This window comes from Marmota flaviventris, chromosome 2 (assembly GCF_047511675.1).
Source record: "Marmota flaviventris isolate mMarFla1 chromosome 2, mMarFla1.hap1, whole genome shotgun sequence".
In the NCBI taxonomy this organism is placed as follows: Eukaryota; Metazoa; Chordata; class Mammalia; order Rodentia; family Sciuridae; genus Marmota; species Marmota flaviventris.
Genome location: NC_092499.1, coordinates 106,184,733 through 106,207,668, shown reverse-complemented (window position 1 = coordinate 106,207,668; position 22,936 = coordinate 106,184,733). Strand labels below are relative to the sequence as shown.

The window sequence follows — 22,936 nt, the reverse complement described above, 5'->3', positions numbered from 1 at the left end:
GTAACTCAGTTTTCCTGTCAGTAAAACAGGTAAATGATCAGTATGAAACCCAACTAGTTGTTAAAATGAAATGAACTAGTACACATGGGACGCTGCACAAGCACAAGGCGTATGCCTGGCATCTGGGGTGTGAATGAGTCAGGGAGACTCTAGAGGCCAGAAGGCAGCAGAGAAGGCCCCTTGTCCTGGGACCCACAGGTGGAGCAGGTCCAGTTCCCATAGGGCCTGCCAGGCCTTCAGCACTTTAACCATCAAAGGTTTTCCAAAGAAAGCACAGAGGGTATTTCCTAAAACATTTTACCTAATTTTTTCACCTCAAACTAAAAGACTTTTTTAAATTTAAAAATCATACACCACATTTATTTGGAAATTTTATTCTTTTTATTGCAAATTTCGGGTAAAGGAAAGAACACGGAAGCTGATTCTCATTTAAACTTTGGTGAGAAAAGTACTCTGCTGTCACCGGTGGCTCATCATCCCTGACGCCACTGAATAACCAGGGGGTTTGATATACACTGATGCCTGCCTCGCGCCTCCCAGAGGTGCTGACTTTACCTGGTCTGGGGCACAGCTCAGCATCAATAGCTTTTTAAACTCCCTCAGGTGAGTCCAACAAACAGCCAAGGTGGAGGGTCCCTGTGATACTTCATCTTTGGGGGCTGGCAACATCAGAAGCACCTGAGAAAATTCAGCTGACAGCCAAAAATCACCTGCTTACATCAGCCCCTCAACCAGAATCAAACTGGATGTCCCCTGCCCCCACCCTTCCCAGGTGTCGGATGTGCCTACCCTCTCTCTTGAGAGACCCTGGGGGGGAGGATGCTGGAGAGGGTGGTGGCTCACTGTCCTGTGCCTTGTGCTTAATCATGGAGAATTCCATGAAACATGGCTACTCTATTACAAAAAGAAAGTAATTTTCTGATTGCAAAAGAATATTGATCTTATTTTTAAGTGGAATTAGTCTTCCTATATAGATATGAAAAGACTTGTGGCAAAAAAGAAAAAAAAAAAGGAAAAGGAAATATATTGTTGAATGACAGATTCCTTATATAACCTCTCATGTCCGAATTAAAAAAAAAAAAAATTTGTCAAGCCATTGAGAGTAGAATATCATGTACTTTAGCAGCATATTTTATATGGGTAAACAGTAATAGCCAGTTTGATACTTCATTTGTGACTTATTCTAAAAATAGAAAATGTTTTTATTTTCCTGAGTCCTTGGTGAACGGAAAAAAAGTGGGGGATGGTGAAAAATCTTTTTAAGTATTCCTATTCTTTTTCCTAGGGCACCCTCACAGTTTAGAACGGTGTGTCTCGCTGTCAGTTTTTACATATACAGGTGAACAAACGGCACTCATTTGAATTTTCAACGATTAATCAAATATGGCATTTGAAAATAAAACACCCGTCATCTACAAAGTTACTCAAGATGAAAGTTTCTTGACCATATTATAAATGCAATATCAATTTGATTATTTGTCCATACAAAAGTATGAATTTCTATTCCATTAATAATACTGAATGATTCATGTCTTAACAGTGATAAAATTTTTAGAACATTTAAAAAATACATAGGATCCCATTTTTACATCATAATTCTGATGTATTATCATGCCTTCTATTTTGTTGGCAAAACTTTTATAGGGTACAGTGCATTGACATGATAAAACCAAGGCACAAGATTACAGTTACAATATGTATATATAAACCTTAGCACTTTGTGCCAATTTTGGAAACATTTAGAGAGACCATAAAGTCTGAAAAATTCTCACATCTTATTATGATTTAATGAGCAATTAATTGTGCAATAAACAGACTGCTAACCACTATTCCATTATGATATGGCTATCGCTATACAAGTTATGGATAATTCAAAAAGTTTTAAATATTAAAACCTGATATATCTAGGTGGATATAAATATTGTGCCTTGTATTATCTAGATAATTGTCTTATGTTTCCATTTAATTTGCAAATTGTATGGCAGTTATCAGTTCTTAGCTATTTTCATTACATAAATAAAGAGTTAGGTATTTTCCAAATGTTAGATTTCTTCCCCCTACAAAAGACAGAGATTTACAGGAAGATAACCAATATAAGAAATGTACAGACAACGTAATAAAATCCAAATATGGACTCAAAGGTTGATTTCTAATCTATTGGGACATTCTCTTACTTTAGGGTGAGGAGCAACACATTCTTGTGAGAATTCAGTTTCTTAATTTAAAAAAATCACCATGACATTTTTCAGAATAGTAAATAGTGTTGGTAGAGCATCAAGCATTGGGGAAAATCTAAGTCTTTTCATTCATAAAATGGAGAAAAGCATTTCAAAATCTTGAGGGGTAGGTTTCCACTGAATTTAGAGAAGTGGTAAAAACTGTGTTTTTCATATTTTTAAAGAGTGTTTTCAAGACTCAAGGTAAACATTTAGACCCATGAAAACACGTTTCTTGGCACATGCACGCCATAGATAGAACAATCCAGAATGCAGCACTGGCCTGGCTACAGAGGTATCTAGCTCCCAGTCCCACTGGCAAGACCTTCTTTCAGGTCCTTGTCCCAGCTCCCTTCACACGGGAGCTTCTGCCTTCTGCATTTGTTGGATCTGCTTCTGCAGCTGGTCCTTGTCCAGCTTCATCTTGGCCTCGAGAACTTGCCTGAGGGATCCTATGCTTTCATAGATGGCCGTAAACCCTTTAAGAAGAGGTAAATTTCAAAAGTTAATATTTAAAAAAATAATACTGTATCAGATTCTATAGTATATGCAATAGTTACTTCTGACAAACATAAATATATGATTAAACTCTGGGGGTAAAAGTTGGATGGGGAACATGAGTTACATAGTTACCTAGTATCACCCTAGATATTACTCCTAAATTACAAAGGGGGAAAAGGACCAATTACAATGGACCAATCTGGCAGATAACACTTTAACCAAGTGATACAGTAACACTGGGAGAAACCAATGTCATGTACCTCTGATAAGATGCCCCTTTAGAACACAACATTCCCTCCTGGGGCATTTCTGTCCCAAATCATATCACAAGGAAGCAAAAAACAAGTAAAGGACTTTCTACAAAATACTGGCCTACATTCTTTTGAAATCTCAAGATTGCTGAGGAACTGCTCTAGCTTAAAAAGACTAAGAAACATGGTAACTACATATGATATATAATTCTGGATCAAAACCCAAATGCTATATGAAAAGGTGCTCAACATCACTAATCATCAGGGAAATACAATCAAAACCACAATGAAATATCACCCCTTACTTGTTAGGATGGCTACTATTAAACTGACAAGAGATGGCCAGTGTGAAGAAAAGAGAACCCTGTATACTGTTGGTGGGAGTATAAAATGGTGCAGCCCTAGTGGAAAAGAATTCAGAGGAGCCTGGAGAAATTAAAAAATAGAATTACCAGATGACCCAGCAACCCACTACTGGGTATCTAACCCAAAGAAAGGAAATCATCATCTCATAGACATCTGCACTCCCACGATCATTGCAGCATTATTCTCAATAGACAACATACGGAAACAACCAAAATGTCTGTCAGACTGTAGGACACAATAAGTGAAATAAGCCAGACATAGAAAGAAAAATACTGCATGATTTCCTATGTGGGATCAAAAAGAAAAGGAAGTCAAATACACAAAGAATAAAACGGTTGTTACCAGGGGCATGGAGCCAAAAAATAAGGAGGATAGGAGATGCAGGTCAAAGGATACAGACTGCAAATATGTAGGATAACAAATCTAGAGATCCAATATACAATATAGAAGGAACATAATAATATTGTATAGACTTCAGGATTTTTGCCAAAGGTGTGGATTTTAGGTGCCCTTCACACACACACACACACACACACACACTTATGGGAGATGATGGTTTGAATATGGAAACCATCATTAAATTTGCTTGAATATAAAAAACAATTTCACTATGTATGTATGCATTAAAACATCATACACACCTTAAATATGTATAGCTAATTTTTTTATTTAAAGAAACATTTGAGAAGCCCAGGTTGTATCTCAGTGGTAGAGTGCTTGCCTAGCATGCATGAGACACTGGGTTTGATCCCCAGCACCACATAAAAATAAAAGTGAATAAAATAAAAGTATTGTGTCCATCTACAACTAAATATATATTTATCTATTTAGTTGTAGATGGACATAATACTTTTATTTTATATATATATGTAATATATATAAAATAAAATATATATATAATAAAAGTATTGTGTCCATTTGCGTGTGTGTGTGTGTGTGTGTGTATATATATATATATATATATATATATATATATATATATATATATGAAACATTTGATTAGAAAAATAAATTCAAAGAAAGAACCCGACTGGTGAAGGTTTGTTGTAAAGGAATCAATGGTGAAATTTGAATATTGAAAACACCTCAACAATATTGTGTGGTACTGTAGTCATGTAGGAGAATGTCCTTGTTTTTAGGACATATATATTGAAACAATAAAGGGGTAAAAAAGAAACAGCATGACTACTTCAATGCCCAGATGATTCAGAGAAGAAAGTTATTATAGTCATACACAGAGATATTAAGTATATTTCCAAAATGTCAACAATTGTTAAGTGTAGGACTTATAGAATTTTGGGATTATTCTCAGTTTTCCTAAATTTGAAATTATCTCTTTTTAAAATGAAAAACTTTTTAAAGAAAAAAAATCACCATTGGAAGCATTTCAAGCCAGGTACAGTGACATACACCTATAAACCCAACTACTCAGGAAACTTAAGGCAGGAGGATTACAAGTTCAAGATCAGCCTCAACAGTTTAGGGAGAGTCTGTTCCAAAATAAAAAATTAAAAGGGGCTGTAGCTGTAGTCAGTGGTAAAGTGCTCCTGAGTTCAATTCTTGTACCACAAAAAAAATCCTATTATTCTATATTCCTATTGGTTTTTACATTTTTAAAATTTAAGTTTTAACTTCATTAGTAAATTTAAAATTTTCATGTAAAAATTCATAAAAATTATAAATTCATAAAAATTATCATTAAAATATTTTTGACGTGAAAAGACAGAACATATTACTAACTAAATAAAATAGCAAGTTATAAACCAGCATGTGTAGTATGTGCTTTTATTTGGAAAAGAGCACATAAATGTCCTACATGTATAGAAATATATACATAAGAAATAACCTCTGGGTGAGAGAAGGTCCGAGTATTTTAAAAATATCTTGTGTTTTATTATTTTCCATTAAGAAATGTATTATATGGAGGTGGGATTGTGACTCAGTGGTAGAGTGCTTGCCTACCATGCATGAGGCACTGGATTCAATCCTCAGCACCACATAAATGTAAGATAAAGATATTGTGTCCACCTAAAGCTAAAAAAATAATTATTTAAAAAAATAATCCTTGTTATTACATTAAAAAAATAAATATAATTATAATTAAAAATATTTTTTTAATTTAAAAAAGACTCACATATGTTTCTTATTAGGAACCAAATATTAACAACCTCAATGGTAGGGTAAGTAGATGGCAATAAATTCATTCTGGAAATGATACAAAGTTAAACATTCAGTTTAACTGAATGAAACATTCAGTTGCCATGTTCTAATAGCCCAAAAGCCTAAAAATAAAATTAATTTTTATCTGCATAAATTCTCCCATTCTTAAGTTTAATTGTACTTTCTACTTAAATAAAATAATAAACTTTTGGTGGAAACAAAATCATCTTTGAAATAACTATTTTTATTTCCATGTGGCCAAAATAGAACAATTCCAGAAAAGAAAATACAGAGTCACAGAACTAGAAGGAGCTAGGAGATAAATTAGTCCCACTCTTACACAGGACTTGTCTTCTCTTTCCTAACCAGGGTCCACCAGCCTCTGCTTGACAATTTCAGTAACAAAATGCTCTCAAACTCGTAAAGCCACTAGTGTCTTTAGGACCATGAATTCCAAAACAGTGTTGCCTCATATTGAGTTAAAATCTGTCCTTGGGTCACTTCCACTTATTGGTCCCAGTTCTGTATTCCTGAGTTCAGAGTGTAAATCTAACCACTCTGCTGATTTGAATGTCCTCTCCAAAACTCATGTTGAAATTTAATTGCCATTGTGACAGTATTAAGAGGTGAGACCTTTAAGATGTGATTGGATTAAGGCCATGATCATGGGAATGGGTTCCTGCTATAAGGGTGAATTCAGCCTCATTTTTCTCTCTGTCTTGTGTGTGTGCTTCCCCATCATGTGATGACCTCCACTATGATATGATACAGCAGAAAGGCCCTTGCCTCATGCTAGCACCATGCTCTTGGACTTCCTGGCCTCCAGAACTGTAAGAAATAAACCTCTGTTCTTTAGAAATTATGCAATGTCTCAGGTATTCTGTGGAAATGAACAGGTGCCAGTGGAAAATGAACTGACACCTCCCTTTACAAAGTAGCACTAGGACCTTGAAACCAGCTCTGAGAGTCACCTGTAAACAAGGTGTATTCATGGGCCTTGTTGACATCTGAGTGGAGGGAAGTCATTACCAAGTTAGTATATGGTCAGCAGTATAAAATAAACCCTCACAAGCCTCTCAAAGATATATGCTTATTTCTGAGATATGTTGAACTTGATTAGAAACAGAAAAGAGTCAGCAGATGGCATTGAAGAAAACATCTCAGCTGCAAGCATGTACAGTTTTGTTTGCCTGTGCCTCAGGGTGGCTCTTCATATTTGGAGTCTTTAGTTCAATACAGTACAGCTACTCAGAAAAGCAACCAAGAACATCTCACCGTTATTACATTTAGCAAGGTTCATAAGTAGTTGTAAGGAGTTACTAATTAAAAGATTTTCAGATAAAATGGAAAATAAGCCATATGAGCTGTTGGTTTTGGCCTACCAGCATTAACTTCTGCTTTCATTTCCTTCATGTCCTCATTCATCTGCAACTCCAGCTTGCTGATTCGCCCGTGCACCTTCTCTTCTTCTTGCTTTGTTCTCTGCCCTTCCATGTTCTTCTTTTGACTCTCTTCTATTTTGTCAAGTCTGGCTGACATCTGGCTGAGCTTCTTTTCCATGTCCCTTTCATTGGCTCCCTAAGATCCATGATAAGAATTGTACTTTATTACTCTGAAAAGAAAGTCTGCATTGCATTCATATCATTCATAATAATCTGCTGGGACAGAACTGCAATGGCTACTTGCTGCCTATTCTAATATCCATTCTCAGTTGTTTCTTCTTTAACAGACCCCCAATTTTTAGTTCAGTACCAGGTCATCCAGAACACAAACTACATCTTCCTCTATCTCCTGACTTTGTGATTAAGTCTCAGCTAATGCAATGTAACTACAAGTATGTGTGATAGTTTCCAGACAATGTTACAAGGCAGTTGATACTTATCCTTATTTCTTCCTTTCCCCTCTGTTTCTATAATTCAGACAATTCCTGGAGCTCTAACAGATCTCTTGAATTATAAAAAATGAGGATCATTTTCTGGGATTGGCAGAAAGTTAATATAAAAGGATCCTGAGTATCAATAAGTAACAGGCCATAACATCAGTATGGCCTAGCCTACGTCCCTATGTCTTTTTTGTAAAAGAGAAATAAGCTTCTATCTTATTAGAGTCACCATTATTCCAGAGTTTACTGTTAGTTATTAAATCAATCCACATGTAAAAATAATAATAAAAGTAATCCAAAGACCCAGAAACCTACAAATGTATTAGCATGAATCTAAGTAAAACATTCAGTAGATCTGATGAAAATACAAGAAAATACTAAAAGAAGATATTTGAAATATTAAATATTTTCTTTCCTTTCCTTTCCACCATGCTTGGATTTGGGAGGAATCTTTGTCTGCTGGTGAGCTTTGGAGGTCCAGACTACAAAGACCAAGCTGTAAGTTGCTACAGCATGATAAAGCTCTCTTGATGTTACTCACTGCAAAAGTCTGCAATTCAGCAGCTGTGCAACTGGAGAAAGCACAGTCAGAGATGCAAACTGTGCTCACTGTTTCTGGCCAGTTAAAGCCCAACAGGAGGAGGAAGTGCAAGAAAAGAGAAGGGAAAAGGAAATGGTCATGCTAACTAAAACCAACAAAAATTTGTTTGTCAAGTACTGGTTTCAGAGTCTACTGGTTTTGAACACCATGTACACAACACTTTCTTGATATGGTTTTGGAGCAGTTCTGCAAACCTCAGCTTTGTGAGAGATTGGGGCAGAAGGAGGAGATAGCAAAGACAATGATGGATACAGTTATATGTTGCACTGGGATGCCTCATACTGTGATTCCAGTGTATTGAGGGGTCTGCAGAGAGAAATCTATTGGACACTGGTAAAAAGCAAAACCAGGTTATGAAATTAAAATCAATAAAGATCAAGCTGGGAATGGTTAGTTTTATTCAGAAAGACAGATAGGCAAACTGAATCATTAAGATCTTGACTTCATTTTATCTTAACTGGAAATACTGAAATTTTCTTTCCAGCCTGTGTTAACCAAAACAAGTCAAAATGCTCCACCACCTCTTTACAAAGAATACAAAATCAGGAGCTACATGCATAGCTTACTGGTAGAATATGGACCAAGTATCTGAGAGACCCTGGGTTTGATCCCCAGAACCAAAAAAAGAAGAAAGAATATGTACCACCAGAATGTGATCAAAGGCAAGAAACAACGGAACAGCTTTAAGTGGTACCAAATTCATCAGTAATAAGTCAGTAGGCATTATATTAGTCAAACATTGTAGCCCCCACCCTCTCTGAATAACTGCTAAATTATTGCTAACCATTAATACCTACACTGTTTTCCTTAACAACCAAGGAAAGCTGATCAATTTTCTGTAAAAGTTCTTTTTCTATTCGTTCTTGCTCCTGTTGTAACCAACTCCGTGCAGATAAAATCTGGTTACTGAGTTCTTCAACTGTACCTTTAAATCTAAAAAAAAAAAAAAGATGTATATAAAACAATTTTTAAATGATATTAAGTAACCTCTGACTATCAGATTTCTGATAAATTTGCCAGCATTAAACTCAGCTTGACCAAATGACATGCTCCCCTTTTCTTAGGATTGTACTCAGCACCATATTGGGAAAGCAAGGAGGGCAAGAAGATACAATAGAAAAGCATCTGATGCTGCTGCTACCTGTAAGGAGCTGGCAGTGTGGGCACTGAGGTGACATGGTGACCCCAAGCTGTGCCAGGTGCTAAGTTTTGCAGTTCCCAGGGTTTGTGGTGCTCTTGGAGAACACAGCGTCCCTGATCTACCCTTCCAGGCTCCCCGGCTTTTCTGGGCTCTTCTTGTTCCTTTTATCTCCTAGGACTGGAACCTGGCTCCCTTTCTCTGTATTGTTCCCCAAATTACTCTTGCCCCATATGGACACATCCTAATTTAAATCAGAAGTAAAATTAAAAGGGGGAAAAAAAATCCTCCCAACCTTCCACTCCTTTAGTCTTCTCCCTTTCCAAATTCCTAAAAGTAACCATTATACATGCTACCTCCCTTAGTTACTTTTTACTGTGATATGAAATAAAAGTACAGACTAATACATGTGATGTAGATATGTGATTTGAATAATAACAACACCCACTGGGGCACAGTTTCTAATTGTCCTGCAATGTCTGTTCTCTTATTTCCTTTAAGAAGACTTCATCCGGGGTATAAGGCTGTCTAGCCACAGACCACACTTCTCAGCCTCCCTTGCAGCTGGATGTGGCCACATAATTAAATTAGGCAATGGGACATACCTGGAATTGATAAGTTCATATATCTGGTCATATCTTTAAAAACAAAACTTTTGCCCTGGATTCTCTCCCTATCTCTCTCTATCCAAATGACTGAGGAGGGAAGAGGTCTGGAGCAGTGGAGACACCACACAGTAGGGTGCTGTCGCTCCTGACGTGGACACTGATCTTGGAACTGTTATGTGGGAGCCATGGCACTGAAGCTAGCCTTTCCCTACACTAATGCAGCTGTACACCCCTAGTCTGCTTAAAACATACAATACCACCAGGACACAGAAGCCCCAAGTGTGCTCTGAAATTGTCCTACTCACCAAGAAATAAACATTATCTGGAATTCTACTGTTCTTTCTAAGAGCCTTCTCCTTATAAGGACTTTATTCATTACATCAGGCTTCCCTGGATAACCCAAGATAACCTATCCACCTCAATTAAGATCCTTAACTTAATCACATCTGCGAAGACCCTTTTTTGCCACATAAGGTAACATTAAAAATTCTAGAATTAGGATATGGAGATATTTGGGAACCATTACTCAGCTGGTTCATTACTCAGAAAGTTACAATCATGTAACTTTCCTTCAAAATACTTATTAATAATAATATAGCATAGGTTTATTTAAGTTCCTACTTGATTAAAAGTCATCAGCTCCCTAGATTATAAACTCTATAAGGATAAGAATAGAGTCCATTTTTCTGTTCATTACTGGACTCTTGGCCCCTAGGGCAGTACTCAACAAATGCTAGTTGAACAAATACATCAGTTATTATCCAACAACTAAGAACAATAATTATGAAGGAATGGACACATACTACATGTAAACTTTCCCTTTTAACTTCCATTACTGATTTCATTATGTGCAATAAGTAAAAATCAAGAGGAAAAAATTCTAGTAGCACCTAAATTCAGAAAGAGCGTCAACCAAAACCTTTTTTTGATAAATTCATGCTTACTTAGTATCTAAAAGCTGAAGCTGGTGGTTACTGTCTCTATGGGACATCTTCAATTTGGTGCTCTGCTCTGATATTGACAAGTCCACTCTGTTCAAAAGCTGAGAAATCTGGAAAAGAAGAGACTTGCTTATAAATATCGCACTTCATCAGATATAATTTCAGAAAACATCTCATCAGCTATAATCTAATCAGCATCATTTTCAGTCTAATAAATTCACTTAGGAGTTCATCTCATATTTTCACCTCTGTTTTCTGTCTTACACAGCCATCAGAAATCAAGACTAGTAGCATTAACAAAATACTCATCCCACACTGAGCATGAACCTTTTCCATTTTCTGATAAGCAAGCCCAGCTTCTGCCCATGATAAGCATTTCCACCAGGTGGCACAAAATACAGGCATCTTTACCTTGGAATTTCAAGTGGCTGTTAGGCACAGAAAATGGAATTCCTATTGCTTATAAAATCCATCAAGGACCCAGAGGGGACTATAGAGTCAAGTCACCAGCAAATATAATTTTAGACTATCTCCTTCTTGGTCATTTTTCTCACTACCTATCCATTTCCCTTATATTTTTACTGAAATGTAACCTAAAACTTGTCCTGTGTGAAGTGTTCACATTTTCCAGAAAGAAAGAAAGAGAAGAAGGAAATTGTGTTCAATTGTTCAACATTCTTTACTTAAAGATTCATGGTATCTATCAGATCTGGAACCAAAATTTAAAAAAAAAAAAGTATGCTTTATTTATTCATTTTAAAATTTTTATTTATTTACTTTTCAGTACTGGGGATTGAATCCAGGGCCTTTCACATGCTAGGCAAATGCTCTACCACTGAGCTGCAGCCCCAGCCCTAGTATGCTTCTTTTGATGGGTTTCTGGGTGTATTTTACTTGGCCTGGCTACCAGACAGCTTAAGATTTATTTTGCATCTATTTTCTGACATAATAATTCCATCCTCAGTTATTCTTAAAAAAAAAAAAAAGTGGACTTGTCTTTATTCTTTTTTTTTTTTTTCACAGTTTAGTAATGTCTGTGTCTTTCACATCAGTACTTCAGATTCTTACTGGAGGTAGTTAGGAGATAAATATTTTTAATCCAATAAATGGACCAGATACCCCTATTTTTCTAGAACGGCCTCTCTATGAATGAAGAATAATAAATAGGGCAGATACTATGGGAAAAGTTCTAGAAAACAGGTCCTATTATTATGACAAAACGGACAAAAAAACCCCTGAAATGCCAAGAGTTTTGCTTTGTGAAATTAATTTGTCAATTTCAAGCTAGAATAGCCTAAAATTCTGAGCAAGTCTCTCTTCTAGCTTAGTTCTGATTGTGGTCCTACATACAGACCATATAATGAGGAAGCACATGTAATGAGTCCCAGTGCCACACCTGAATCAAAAACTGAGGTGAGTGGCATGTTAAAAAAAAAAAAAAATCTCTGGATCACTTACCTGTGCAAAAGGTAGTTTTGGAGACAAAATTTGAAATTACTGGGTTACATGAATTGTTTTAGGATTGAGGGGGACGAATCTTTGCAATTAGGATCATATTGAAAAATCTTGGTGGTTTGCTTACCAGACTCATCAAGAGCCACTCCAGTGAAAAAGAGAAGAAAGTAGTAGAGAAAAGACACGCTTATTTGCATAAACCTAAGCTAGTTGCTCCTAAAAGAAATAACCAACACCATGTTATTCTTTGCTAAGAACAAATTACCTGCTTTTAAAAGCTACCTGAAACAGGTCATACCTGTCCTTCTGCATCTTTGATTTTCGTTTCCAAGATCAGTTTGGCAGCTTGCTGTTCTTTGTTTAAGTGCTGGAGCCCCTCATAGGTTGTTTTGTGCTCTGCAGAGAGTCTGGCTATGCTGGCATCACATCTGCCCAGGCAAACAACAAAGCTACTTCTTATTAAAATTTAAAAACATGTGCAAAAGCTTCTTTACATACCATAAAATGCAAAGCCCTGCTCACAGAAACTGCACAGTCAATCATGTTTTTTAAGGGGTTCAAGTGGACTCAGAAAGCTGCCCTCGATTATATATCATGACTGAAAGAATCATTCCAAGAATGCAAGTTTGATTCAACAACAGAAAAGCAGTTAATTGGATATACCATATCAACAAGGTAAAGGATCATCTCAATAGGTGAAGAAAAAACATTTGATGAAATTCAACACTCTTCATGATAAAAGCAATCAACAAACTAGGAATTGAAAGGAATTTCTTCAAACTGAAAAAAAGAATATACAGGGCTGGGGTTGTGGCTCAGTGGTAGAGGGTTCGCCTAGCATGCGTGAGGCACTGGGTTCGATTCTCAGCACCACATTTAAATCAATAAAGTCTATTGACAACTGAAATAAAATTTTTTAAAAAAGAATATACAAAATATCCACACCTAGCCAGGTCCAGTGGTACATGCCTCTAATCCCAGTGATTTGGGAGGCTGAGGCAGGAATATTGGAAGTTCAAGGCCAGACTCAGTAACGTAGTGAGGCCCTAAGTGATAGTGAGACCCTGTCTCAAAAAGGGTTGGGAAATTAGCTCCATGGTAAAGTGCCCCTGGGTTCAATACATAGGACTAAAAAACAAACAAACAAACAAAAAAAAAAAACACCAAGCATCATCCTTAATGGTGAGAGACTGGATGCTTTCCTCTAAGATCAGGACAAGACAAGGATGTCTGCTCTCACCACTCCTATTCCACATCCTACTGGGGGTTCTAGTGACAAAATTAGGAAGAAAATTAAATAAGTGTCACTCAGGTTGGAAAGTAAGAGGTTAAACTATATATGCAGATGCCATGAAAATCCCAATAATTCCACCAAAAATTATTAAAAGTAATAAATGAGTTCAGCAAGATTTTAGGATAAAAGACCAAAATCCAAAAAAAATCAATATTTATTGATATATAATATTTCTATATAGTAGCGATAAAATTGAAATTAAGAAAACAAAAATAAAATGCTTAGGAATAAGTTTAAAGAAGTATAAAAGTTATACTCTGAAAACCATATTAAACCATGTTAAGGTTAAAGATAACCTTAACATATGGAGTGATACCCACATTAATAAATCTAAGACAATATTTATAGAATCATGATATTCTCCAAATTGATCTACAGATTCAGCACAGGCCCTATAAAAATTCCAAGTTACCTTCTTTGCAGAAATTGATATGCTGGTCCTAAATTTCATATGGAAATATAAGGGACTCTGAAGTGCTAAAAGAATCTTGAAAAAGAACAAAATTAGAGGACTCACATTCCTGGATTTCAAAACTTACCACAAAGCTGCAGTAATCAAGAAAGTGTGGTACTGGCATAAGAACAGACTAACAGATTAATGGAATAGAACAGAGAGTCTATAAATTATCCTACATATCTATGGCCGAATGGTTTTCAGCTAGGATTACAAGCCAATGCAATTGGGAAAAAAAAACAGATTTTTCAATAAATGACTCTGAAACAACTAAATATCCACAAGCAAAAGAAAGTATTTGGAATCTTACCCCACACCATATATAAAAAAGTTAAGTCAAAATAGATCAAAGACTCAAATCTAAGAGGTGAATCTATAAATCGAAGAAAAAAAAATGTAAATTTTCATGGCCTGGATTAAGCAATGGTTTCTAAAATATGAAACCAAAAATACAACCAAAGAAAAATAAATATATAAGTTGATATAATCAAGATTAATTTTTTGTGTGTGTTTCAAAGGACACAATCAAGAAAATGATGTAATCCCAGCTACTCAGGCAGGAGGACTGAAAGTTCAAGGGCAGCCTCAGCAACTTAGCAAGACATTATCTCAAAAATAAAAAAAGGCTGGGGATGTAGCTAAGTGGTAGAGCACACCTGGGTGGTTCAATCTCCAGTCCCCCCCAAAAAAAGAAAAAGAAAGTGAGAAGATGACTCCATGACTCTTAGGAAAAAAATGAAATCAGATATGATAAGGAAATTGTAGCTAGGATCTATAAACAACTCTTACAACTCAATAATAAAAAGACAATCCAACTCAAAAATGAGCATGCATACTGAAAAAACATTTCTTCAAAGAAGATATACAAATGACCAATATACATATTAAATCATGTTCAACATCATTGGTCATTAGGGGAATGCAAATCAAAACCACCATGAGATACATGATACAGATAGGTGTTAGGATGTGGAAAATCTGAACCTTCATACACTGCTGGTGCCAGTGTAAAATGGTGTAGCCACTTTGGAAAATGGTTTAGCTGTTCTGTTCCTTGAAAAGTTGCATATAGTTACCATGGTACTCAACAATTCCTCTCTAGGTGCATATCCAAGAGAAAAGAAACATAATCTCACACAAAAAATTGTACACAAATGTTCACAGCAGCATTCTTTATAACAGCCAAAAAGTAGAAATAATCTAAACATCCAATTGATGAAAAGATAAGACATCCAGGCTGGGGATATGGCTCAGTGGTAGAATACTTGCCTGGCATGCATGAGGCCTGGGCTTTAATCCCTAACATGGCAAAAAAAAAAAAAAAAAAGGAATGAAGTGTTCATACATGCTACAATATGGATGAACCCTGAAAATACATGCTCAGCCTAAGAAGGCAGTCTCACAGGACCACAAATGGTTCCATTCATGTGACATGTCCAGAAGAAACAGAAAATATTCAGTGGTTGCCATGGACTAGGGGGTGAAACAGGAGGAATGGAGGAATAGGGATTGGAGGGTAAAGATGGGGAATGACAGCTAATGAGTGTGGGGTTTCTTCTTGAATGATACAAATATTATAAAATAAATTATGATAGTTACACAACTCTATAAATATACTAAAAACCATGCACCTGTAACCCTAGCTACTCAGGAGCATAAGGCAGGAGAATCACAAGTTTGTGGCCAGCCTGGGCAATGTAGCAAGACCTCCCGCCTTAAAAAACAAGAAAGAAAGAAAAAAAGAAATCTATTGAATCATATATTTTAAATAGGTGATTTCTATGGTGTGTGAATTATACTTCACCAAAGCTCTTCATAAAGAGCAATAGAGAAGAAATAGAGAGAGGGGGGGGTCATCATGCATCTCTGCTGTGCCATTCCTGAGGGGCTGGCTCCTGGTATTATCCTTCTCCAGTTCCCACTAAGCACATAGGAAGGAACTCGGGCACCTGCCTCAGCATGCGACATTTGTCCTGTAAAGCTCTCTGACCATGCCAACCAACCTCACAGAGGAAAGTGGAAGAAGCCACTGAATCTTGGAAAAGTGAAAACAATGTACCAGATGATGGTCCAAATGTTCTAGTAGGAATTGGAAAGCTAAACTCCTGGAGCTCTGCTTTTAGGAGAAATGGGAAAATCTTTGACCAAGTCCTGTTTAGGATATGTTATGCTCAATGGGATAAATGTGTCCCTCACCTCTAATGAGAATTTACCTGTGCCCTTCTGACTTTAATTTAACAGGGAAAAATCAGGGTCTGTTTGCTATTCATGATATCACCAATGTACCATAAAACTACAAAATTAAATACCAACACTGCAGTCTAGTCACTTAATATCACAGCCAGGTATGGTGGTGCACACCTGTAATCCCAGCTACTCAAGAGGCTGAGGCAAGAGGATCATAAGCTCAAGGTTAGCCTGAGCAACTTAGCAAGACCCTTTTCAAAATAAAATTTCAAAAGTGCTAGGGATGTAGCTCAGAAGTAGAGCACCCCTGAGTTCAATCCCCAGTATGGAAAAAAAAAAAGGAATATCACTTATAAATTTCATACCCCTTCAATACAATTACATAATAAATGAAAGAAAGTAAAAGCTTTGCCAAAGAATTTTTATTTCTCATGAATTCATTTCAACAATCAAACTCTCATTAGCATTCCAAGGGAAAGACAAATATAGCCACAAAACAAAGCAAAAATATCTGGTGCTCATAACAAATGTTTTTGACAATTTTAGAAGTATTTTTGTTACAGGGAAGGAACAAGTTGGGTAGAGAAATTGATAGGAAACTGAAGAAAATGTAAGATTTCTAAAAGTATCTCAAAATAATTTTTCTACTTGGTGTTAGATCTAGTATCGTGAGGATAATTTCAATTTTCACTACTGCCCTTGAGGTGACAGCTACCATTCATTGCAAGCTCACTCCATCCCATGCTGTGCCTGAGGGCTCTTACATATATTGCTTCACTTAATCTTCAAGAACCTGCAACTAGAGGGGCTAGGAAGACCCTCAAGGTTCTCCTGAAGTCCCTACTTTGCCCTGTTGCTCTAAGGTTCTTCCAACTCCTTGCCATTCTGAGAAGTAGCACAGAACTAGGGCTTCTTTTAAGCCACCCAGCAAGTAAGGATTCAAGGGTTTTTAGTCCTATAAACAGTGATTTTTCTAGATCATTCACTCATCCAAACATTTGAGTACCTACTGCTTTCCAGAGACTGTCCCAGGAACTGGGCTACAGAAGTAAAAGACATGGAACCACACTCCAGGACGGTGATTGCAGGAGTGAGCAGGAAACAGAGACTCAATGGAATGTGCATGCGAAGGGAGCCTGGTGGAGAGGTGGTATCAGGAGAGACTCCCAGAAGAGTGCATCTGAGCAGAAGCTAAAGACCAACAAGAAGTCAGAAAAGGAGGAGGACAGGCAAGCTAGGTACAAGGACAGCAAGGGCAAAGGGGCAGCAGGAGGAGCTCCAGGGTAGAGCTTGTGAAGAGGTCAGCAGGCTGTCCACCACCAAGGCCCATACTAAGGAAACAGGAGTTCATCCTGATGAGGATAGAAAGCCACAGGAAAGTGGTCAAGTAGTCCTTCATTCAATCCATGCAGCCCTCTGCTACTAAACTGATATTTAGCAAACCCAAACACACATACCCAGCATTCAAAGCCCTAAGTGTGGTTTCTACACAAATGCACTCCAACACTACCCCTCACTATTCCCAAGAGGCCCTGGATCCTGGGGGTCGCTATTCTTTCTTCCACCCTTCACTTACAGATCACCCTCATTGTCATCACAGGCTGACATTCACTCCAAAGCTCCTGTGTAGAAGCACATTCATGTGCTTGGCTCTTAATAGCAGCAGAGGGCAGAAGAAGAGCATAAATAATTTGGAAAACTTCATCCCAGCTAGATAAAAATAATCCTAGACACAGTCATGTGCAGTGCTTCTCAAACATTGGCATGCACGTGAATTCAAGGATCTTGTTAAAATGTAGATTCTAATTCAGTAGTTGTGGGGTAGACCCAAGATTGTACATTGCTAACAAGGTCCCAGGTAATGCTGGTGCTGCTGGTTCATGGAGCACACATCAAGCAGAGAGAGCAGCACTTTTCACATTATCTTAGATGGATCTCTATTTAAAATTTCAAGTCTATCAAAACCCAATACTTTCAGAAAACAAAAATAAATTATAATAAAAATAAAAAATTTTAAAAGGCATACAAAAATGTAAGTTCCAACATTGTATTAATTATGTTCATTTGGTTAAAATGAACATGTTACCTTACCAAATGCCACAGGTCAGTGGAGGGAGCTCTCTGCTCATTTCTTCCCATGAAGACCATGCTGATTTCAGAAACACAAGAAATCATGGCATGCTCACAACTAGGCTTGACTTGGATGTCTAATTTTATGGGCAAAGCAAGGAGGGGATGTGTAAAGACATGCAAGGAAGTTGGGGCTTCACAAATATATTGCTCACTAAAGCGGAGTTTATGAAACACAGCTTTTGACGAGCACAGACCCCAACATTTGAACACCTACCTTGCCACTCTTCCTCGGAGATCTCCCAAACCAGAGAGCTGACGCATCTCCAGGGTCTTTAAGGCAGAATTAGTTCCATAGCTAATGTTGTCCCTGGCACGGATCTGCTCCTGGAGTACCTAGAGAACACAGAGACCACTCAAGGTCATTTGCAAATTTATATGCAGCCACAAAAGTATTTTGTATTTTGGGAAAAAAAAATAAAAATGTTTAACAACTTATTATTATTATTATTAATATATTTCACAAGAAGCTTCTTTTTAACAGTCACCTGATAGAAAGAGGTGGGTTAGGGGGAAATCAGGAGGCTTAGGAAGAAAGCAAGAGACCTTAGTGACCACTCTGGGTTAAGTCCCTTAATTCACCAGTAACAACTAAATTCCTTTATATTATTTTTTTTAATAATGAAGGCATTTTAGGTATAATATCGCTGTGCCCAGAGGTCAAGTATGAAGTGGGTTTGTTCAGTTTTTTTTGTGTGTGTTTGTTGTGGTAGTTATTTTCTTTTTTATTGTTTTAATTTCAGTTTTGGATTCCTCTTTGACATAAGAATATCTAGATATCTAAGGATTACTTAGAATTAGAATTGCAGTCAACATAATGAGGCCCTATCTCAAAAGAGAAAACAAATTAGAATTGACATCTTCTTTTTCAAGCAGTTAAGTTTTTGTAGTCATTTTTATCATTTAATTCTCATCATATTGGTTTATGATAAATATAGTATAATTCTGAAATATGTTAAGGCTTGCTTTGTGGCACAATTGATTTTTTTTAACATTCCATAGACATGCAAGACTACATATTTACTCCTGGGCACGGTGGCCCATGCCTATAATCCCAGCGGCTTGGGAGGCTGAGGCAGGAAGATCATGAGTTCAAAGCCAGCCTCAGCATCTGCGAGGCACTAAGCAACTGAGACCCTGTCTCTAAATAAAATACAAAATAGGGCTGGGGATGTGGCTCAATGGTTGAGTGCCCCTGAGTTCAATCCCTGGTACCAAAAAAAAAAAAAAGTATATATTTACTACTTGAGGAATGTAAGGTTTGAATTTGTCTACTCTGAGTTTACTGATTTCATTATTCATTTCCCTTAGATCTTATTTACTTTTGTTTTTTAAATCTTATTTGTTTTTACTTCATTTTTTTCATCTGTGAAAGAATAACTATGAATTCTCCCACTGTAAAATATATTCATCAAGTTCTCCATTTAGCTGCCATTTTATTTGGTACACATGGATTTAAGATAAAAGCATTTATTATCATCCTCTAATAACCTTCTTTAGTACCTTTAATATTAAGTTTCATCTTACCTGATATGACTATTGCTAGTATTTTTCAGAAACAATGAAGCAAACAGTAGCTTTGTGTTAACTGCTTGGTTTGATTGTATACCAGGCACTGTTCTAAGAACACTGTTCTAAGTACAACTGAATCTTCACAGAGTCCCAAGAAGAAGGTACTATCACTATCCCCATTTCACAGATGGGGAAATCTCTAGGCAACTTGCTTAAGTCCACACAGACACCAAGTGTCAGAGCTGGGATTCAAACCCAGGGAGTCTGGCTCCATAGTATACTCTCAACCATGACACCACATTGCTTTGGTTGTCTGCATTTTCATCTCACTGTATGTATTCAATGTATGTCACTGTGTTGTTCTTTATCCTTTTCCTTATTTATTTCTTATTTTTATCTTTTTAATATTTTTAGATAGACACAATACTTTTGTTTATTTAGTTTTTTTATGTGGTGCTAGGAATCAAACCCAGTGCCCCATGCATGCTAGGCAAGCGCTCTACCACTGAGCCACAACCCCAGCCCCATTCTTTTCCTTATCTAAACTGATTTAATCAGGTTACATCCACGCTTTCATCTTGCCTGTTAATGGGGGAATGTTCCAGACATAGCCATTCCATGAGTAGTTACTTTCCATTCCCCATGTTCACACTACACGCACGTCTATTTCGGGCTCTGCTCTTGCAAGGCTGTCCTGATATGGACACTCAGCACATCTGCATGGCTACCTCCTTCGCTCTTCAAACCCAGATGTCTTATTTGGAAAAAATTTACTTTGTTTCCCTCCTGCCCTTTCCCCTACTCCCAATAGGCTTTGCTAAAATATCTTGCTACTTTGGATTGGGCTATCATTAGAATTTTGCTTGCAGAATCTCTCTAGCATTTTTATTTTTTTATTTTTTTAATGCTTTCTTTACATAGTCCTAGGCATTTATCAATATATATTTGCCTGAAATTATATAGATCTTTTTTTAAGGATCATAGATCATCTTTGTGCTTTTCCTCTGCCCAACCTCAGGTTCTCTGCTCATGTGTACTATACTTGGTGTATTCGGTTGGAGTCCTTTCTCTGACATATTCATCAGATCAGGCACCTGAGGAAAGACTCTTGATCCCAGCCATATGGATTACCATCCTCCCCCACCCTGAAGGTGGGTGATCTGCAGATGGGTTACAGAACTCTTGGGCCTTTCTTCTGGGTGACCTTTGAGGGTGCCAGAGTGTCCAATGCTTCTTTATCTGCAAGTATTTTGGCTTCTGGTACCTAGAAGTAGGTACTTCATCATTGGAGTTCAGAAATTTTACCAGAATGTACCTGATTCCTGATTGTGGGACTTTTTTTTTTTCCTTTTCTTTTCTTAAATTCAATTCTACCTGGACCTCAGTGAACATTTCAATCTACAGTCTCTGATTTTTCTTTAACTTGGGTAAAATTTCTTCTCCTATGGAACTAATACTTCTTCTCCATCTGTTTATTTTCTCCTTTTGGAACCCTTGTCATTCACATTCTGGATGTCCTACATCTGTCCACCAACACCTCTCTCTTTCTCTCCTGGTTCCTCCCTCTTTACATTTGGCTCTGATGTCTCATAGAATTCTTCTACTTTGTCTTGTTTGACAACTAATTGCTTCCAATTCATCTGCTCACTTTAAAAAATTTGAGTTTAAGTAACAAATTTTATGTTGCACTAGGGTCTCCTAAATGGGCAAATTGTTTTTTATTCATAGTCCATCTGCTTCCAATGTTTATGGGGCTGTTCTTACTCTTCCTTCCTCTGGCTGCTGGGCCCCTTGAGTGTGATATGACCTTCCTTTCCCTGTTCATTGGAGTGCCTTAAGTAGGTGCTCCTGAGTGTAGGAGGAGCTTTGGGCTGGAAGTGCAGCCTGGAAAGGCACAGGGCAAGGCTCCAAGTAAGGCATAGGAGGAAGGCTCTCTGCATCCTGCCCCAGTCAGGAGGCACTGGGGACACAGTCTACCTCCACAGGCCCTCCAGGTCTCCAAGGGCAGGAGACTGGCTCAAGTAAATAGAGTGAGGCCATGAGATGGACCCTCTCCTCCACGGACTCCTGGCTATGGGTTCTAGATCCTGGATCCATGGCTCTCCCAAGCTAGGTCTCTGCTGGGTCCCCAGGGCCTCCAGCCTGTTTAGCACAGCCATTTTTAGGAAGGTGGCACTAGGATGGGGAAGTAGGCACTAACCCACCACCTCCCCTCACCCTTCTGTACCAATATAAGGAATTCCTAAGGATATGGTCCTGGGTATCTACATGCTGCTGTTTATTTCTAGAAATATACTGACAAATTTGTGGTCCCGCTTGCAAATGAATAGGGAAACCCAATTCAAGACGATGCAATTACGCTTACAGAAATCATTTTTGTGCACTTTTTCTCAACTCTTTTATCTTCTCTCTCTGTCATAATGTACACACAGAAAAGTGTATTTAATGTACATTTTTAGATTTTCAAACTTCCTAGCAAAAAGCAGAAATTAGGAATGAGAGTGTTCTGTTTTCCTTATTGGAAATCTGATGGGGTCATTTTGGATGGAGTGACAATAAGGATAAAGAAATATTTCACTGATAGGAATCTGTAATTGTCAGATCCATCTGTTATTTCTGTAGTTTCCAACTTTTTTTCTGAATGAATTTGCTCTATGAAAAAGAATGCAAACTAGTTACAATCACCTGTGAATGACAAAACATTAGTCATCTGAACATATTCCTGCAAGAACACTTCAGATCTGACTAATCAGGTCCTGGCACTCTCCCACTGAATGGAAGGCTGGTGAGCATTCTCTCTTTCTTAATGGGAAGTAACACCTATTAGTTACAGTTAATAGAAACTAATACTTACACTTTCTGTGTGGAATGTTTCAACTAGTCGATCTCAAAGGTCTTTGGGGTGTATAAGTATCACTCAGGTGGCTTATTCCACATGCAAAGTCCCAGGCCCCATCCCCCAGAAAACCAAAGTTAAGGAATTGACCCAGGAGTGTGGCTGTTCAGGGTCATGAACTGCTCCTGGAGATAGTAACATCGCATTAGACATCATAAAAACAGCAAAGGCTATAGCCGGTCCAACTTCATTTGGGTTGATTTTCAATCAGTAAGCAAAGAAAATGGAAAGTGATTTCATAAAAGAGAAGCTAAAAATAATTAAACAACATATTTTTTTAAAGATTCAACCTTTCTAGTAAGCAAAGAGTCAGGAAATAAGATCACACCATTATCATGTACCAC

General features: G+C 37.4%; 1 protein-coding gene across 4 annotated transcripts in view; it reads right to left on the bottom strand.

Moving 5' to 3' along the window:
* Positions 1-378: 378 nt before the first annotated feature.
* The window catches only part of Fam81a (family with sequence similarity 81 member A), a 50,420-nt gene continuing 27,862 nt past the window's right edge, over positions 379-22,936 (bottom strand). For all 4 annotated transcript variants that reach the window (XM_071608331.1, XM_071608332.1, XM_027925870.2 and 1 more), the window contains 6 exons: positions 18,402-18,520; positions 12,418-12,547; positions 10,668-10,774; positions 8,775-8,910; positions 6,877-7,072; positions 379-2,695 (listed from right to left, as the gene is read on the bottom strand). In XM_071608331.1, the coding sequence (XP_071464432.1) occupies positions 2,571-2,695; positions 6,877-7,072; positions 8,775-8,910; positions 10,668-10,774; positions 12,418-12,547; positions 18,402-18,520 (813 nt within the window). In that variant the 3' untranslated portion in view covers positions 379-2,570. The remainder of the gene's footprint in view (positions 2,696-6,876; positions 7,073-8,774; positions 8,911-10,667; positions 10,775-12,417; positions 12,548-18,401; positions 18,521-22,936) is intronic.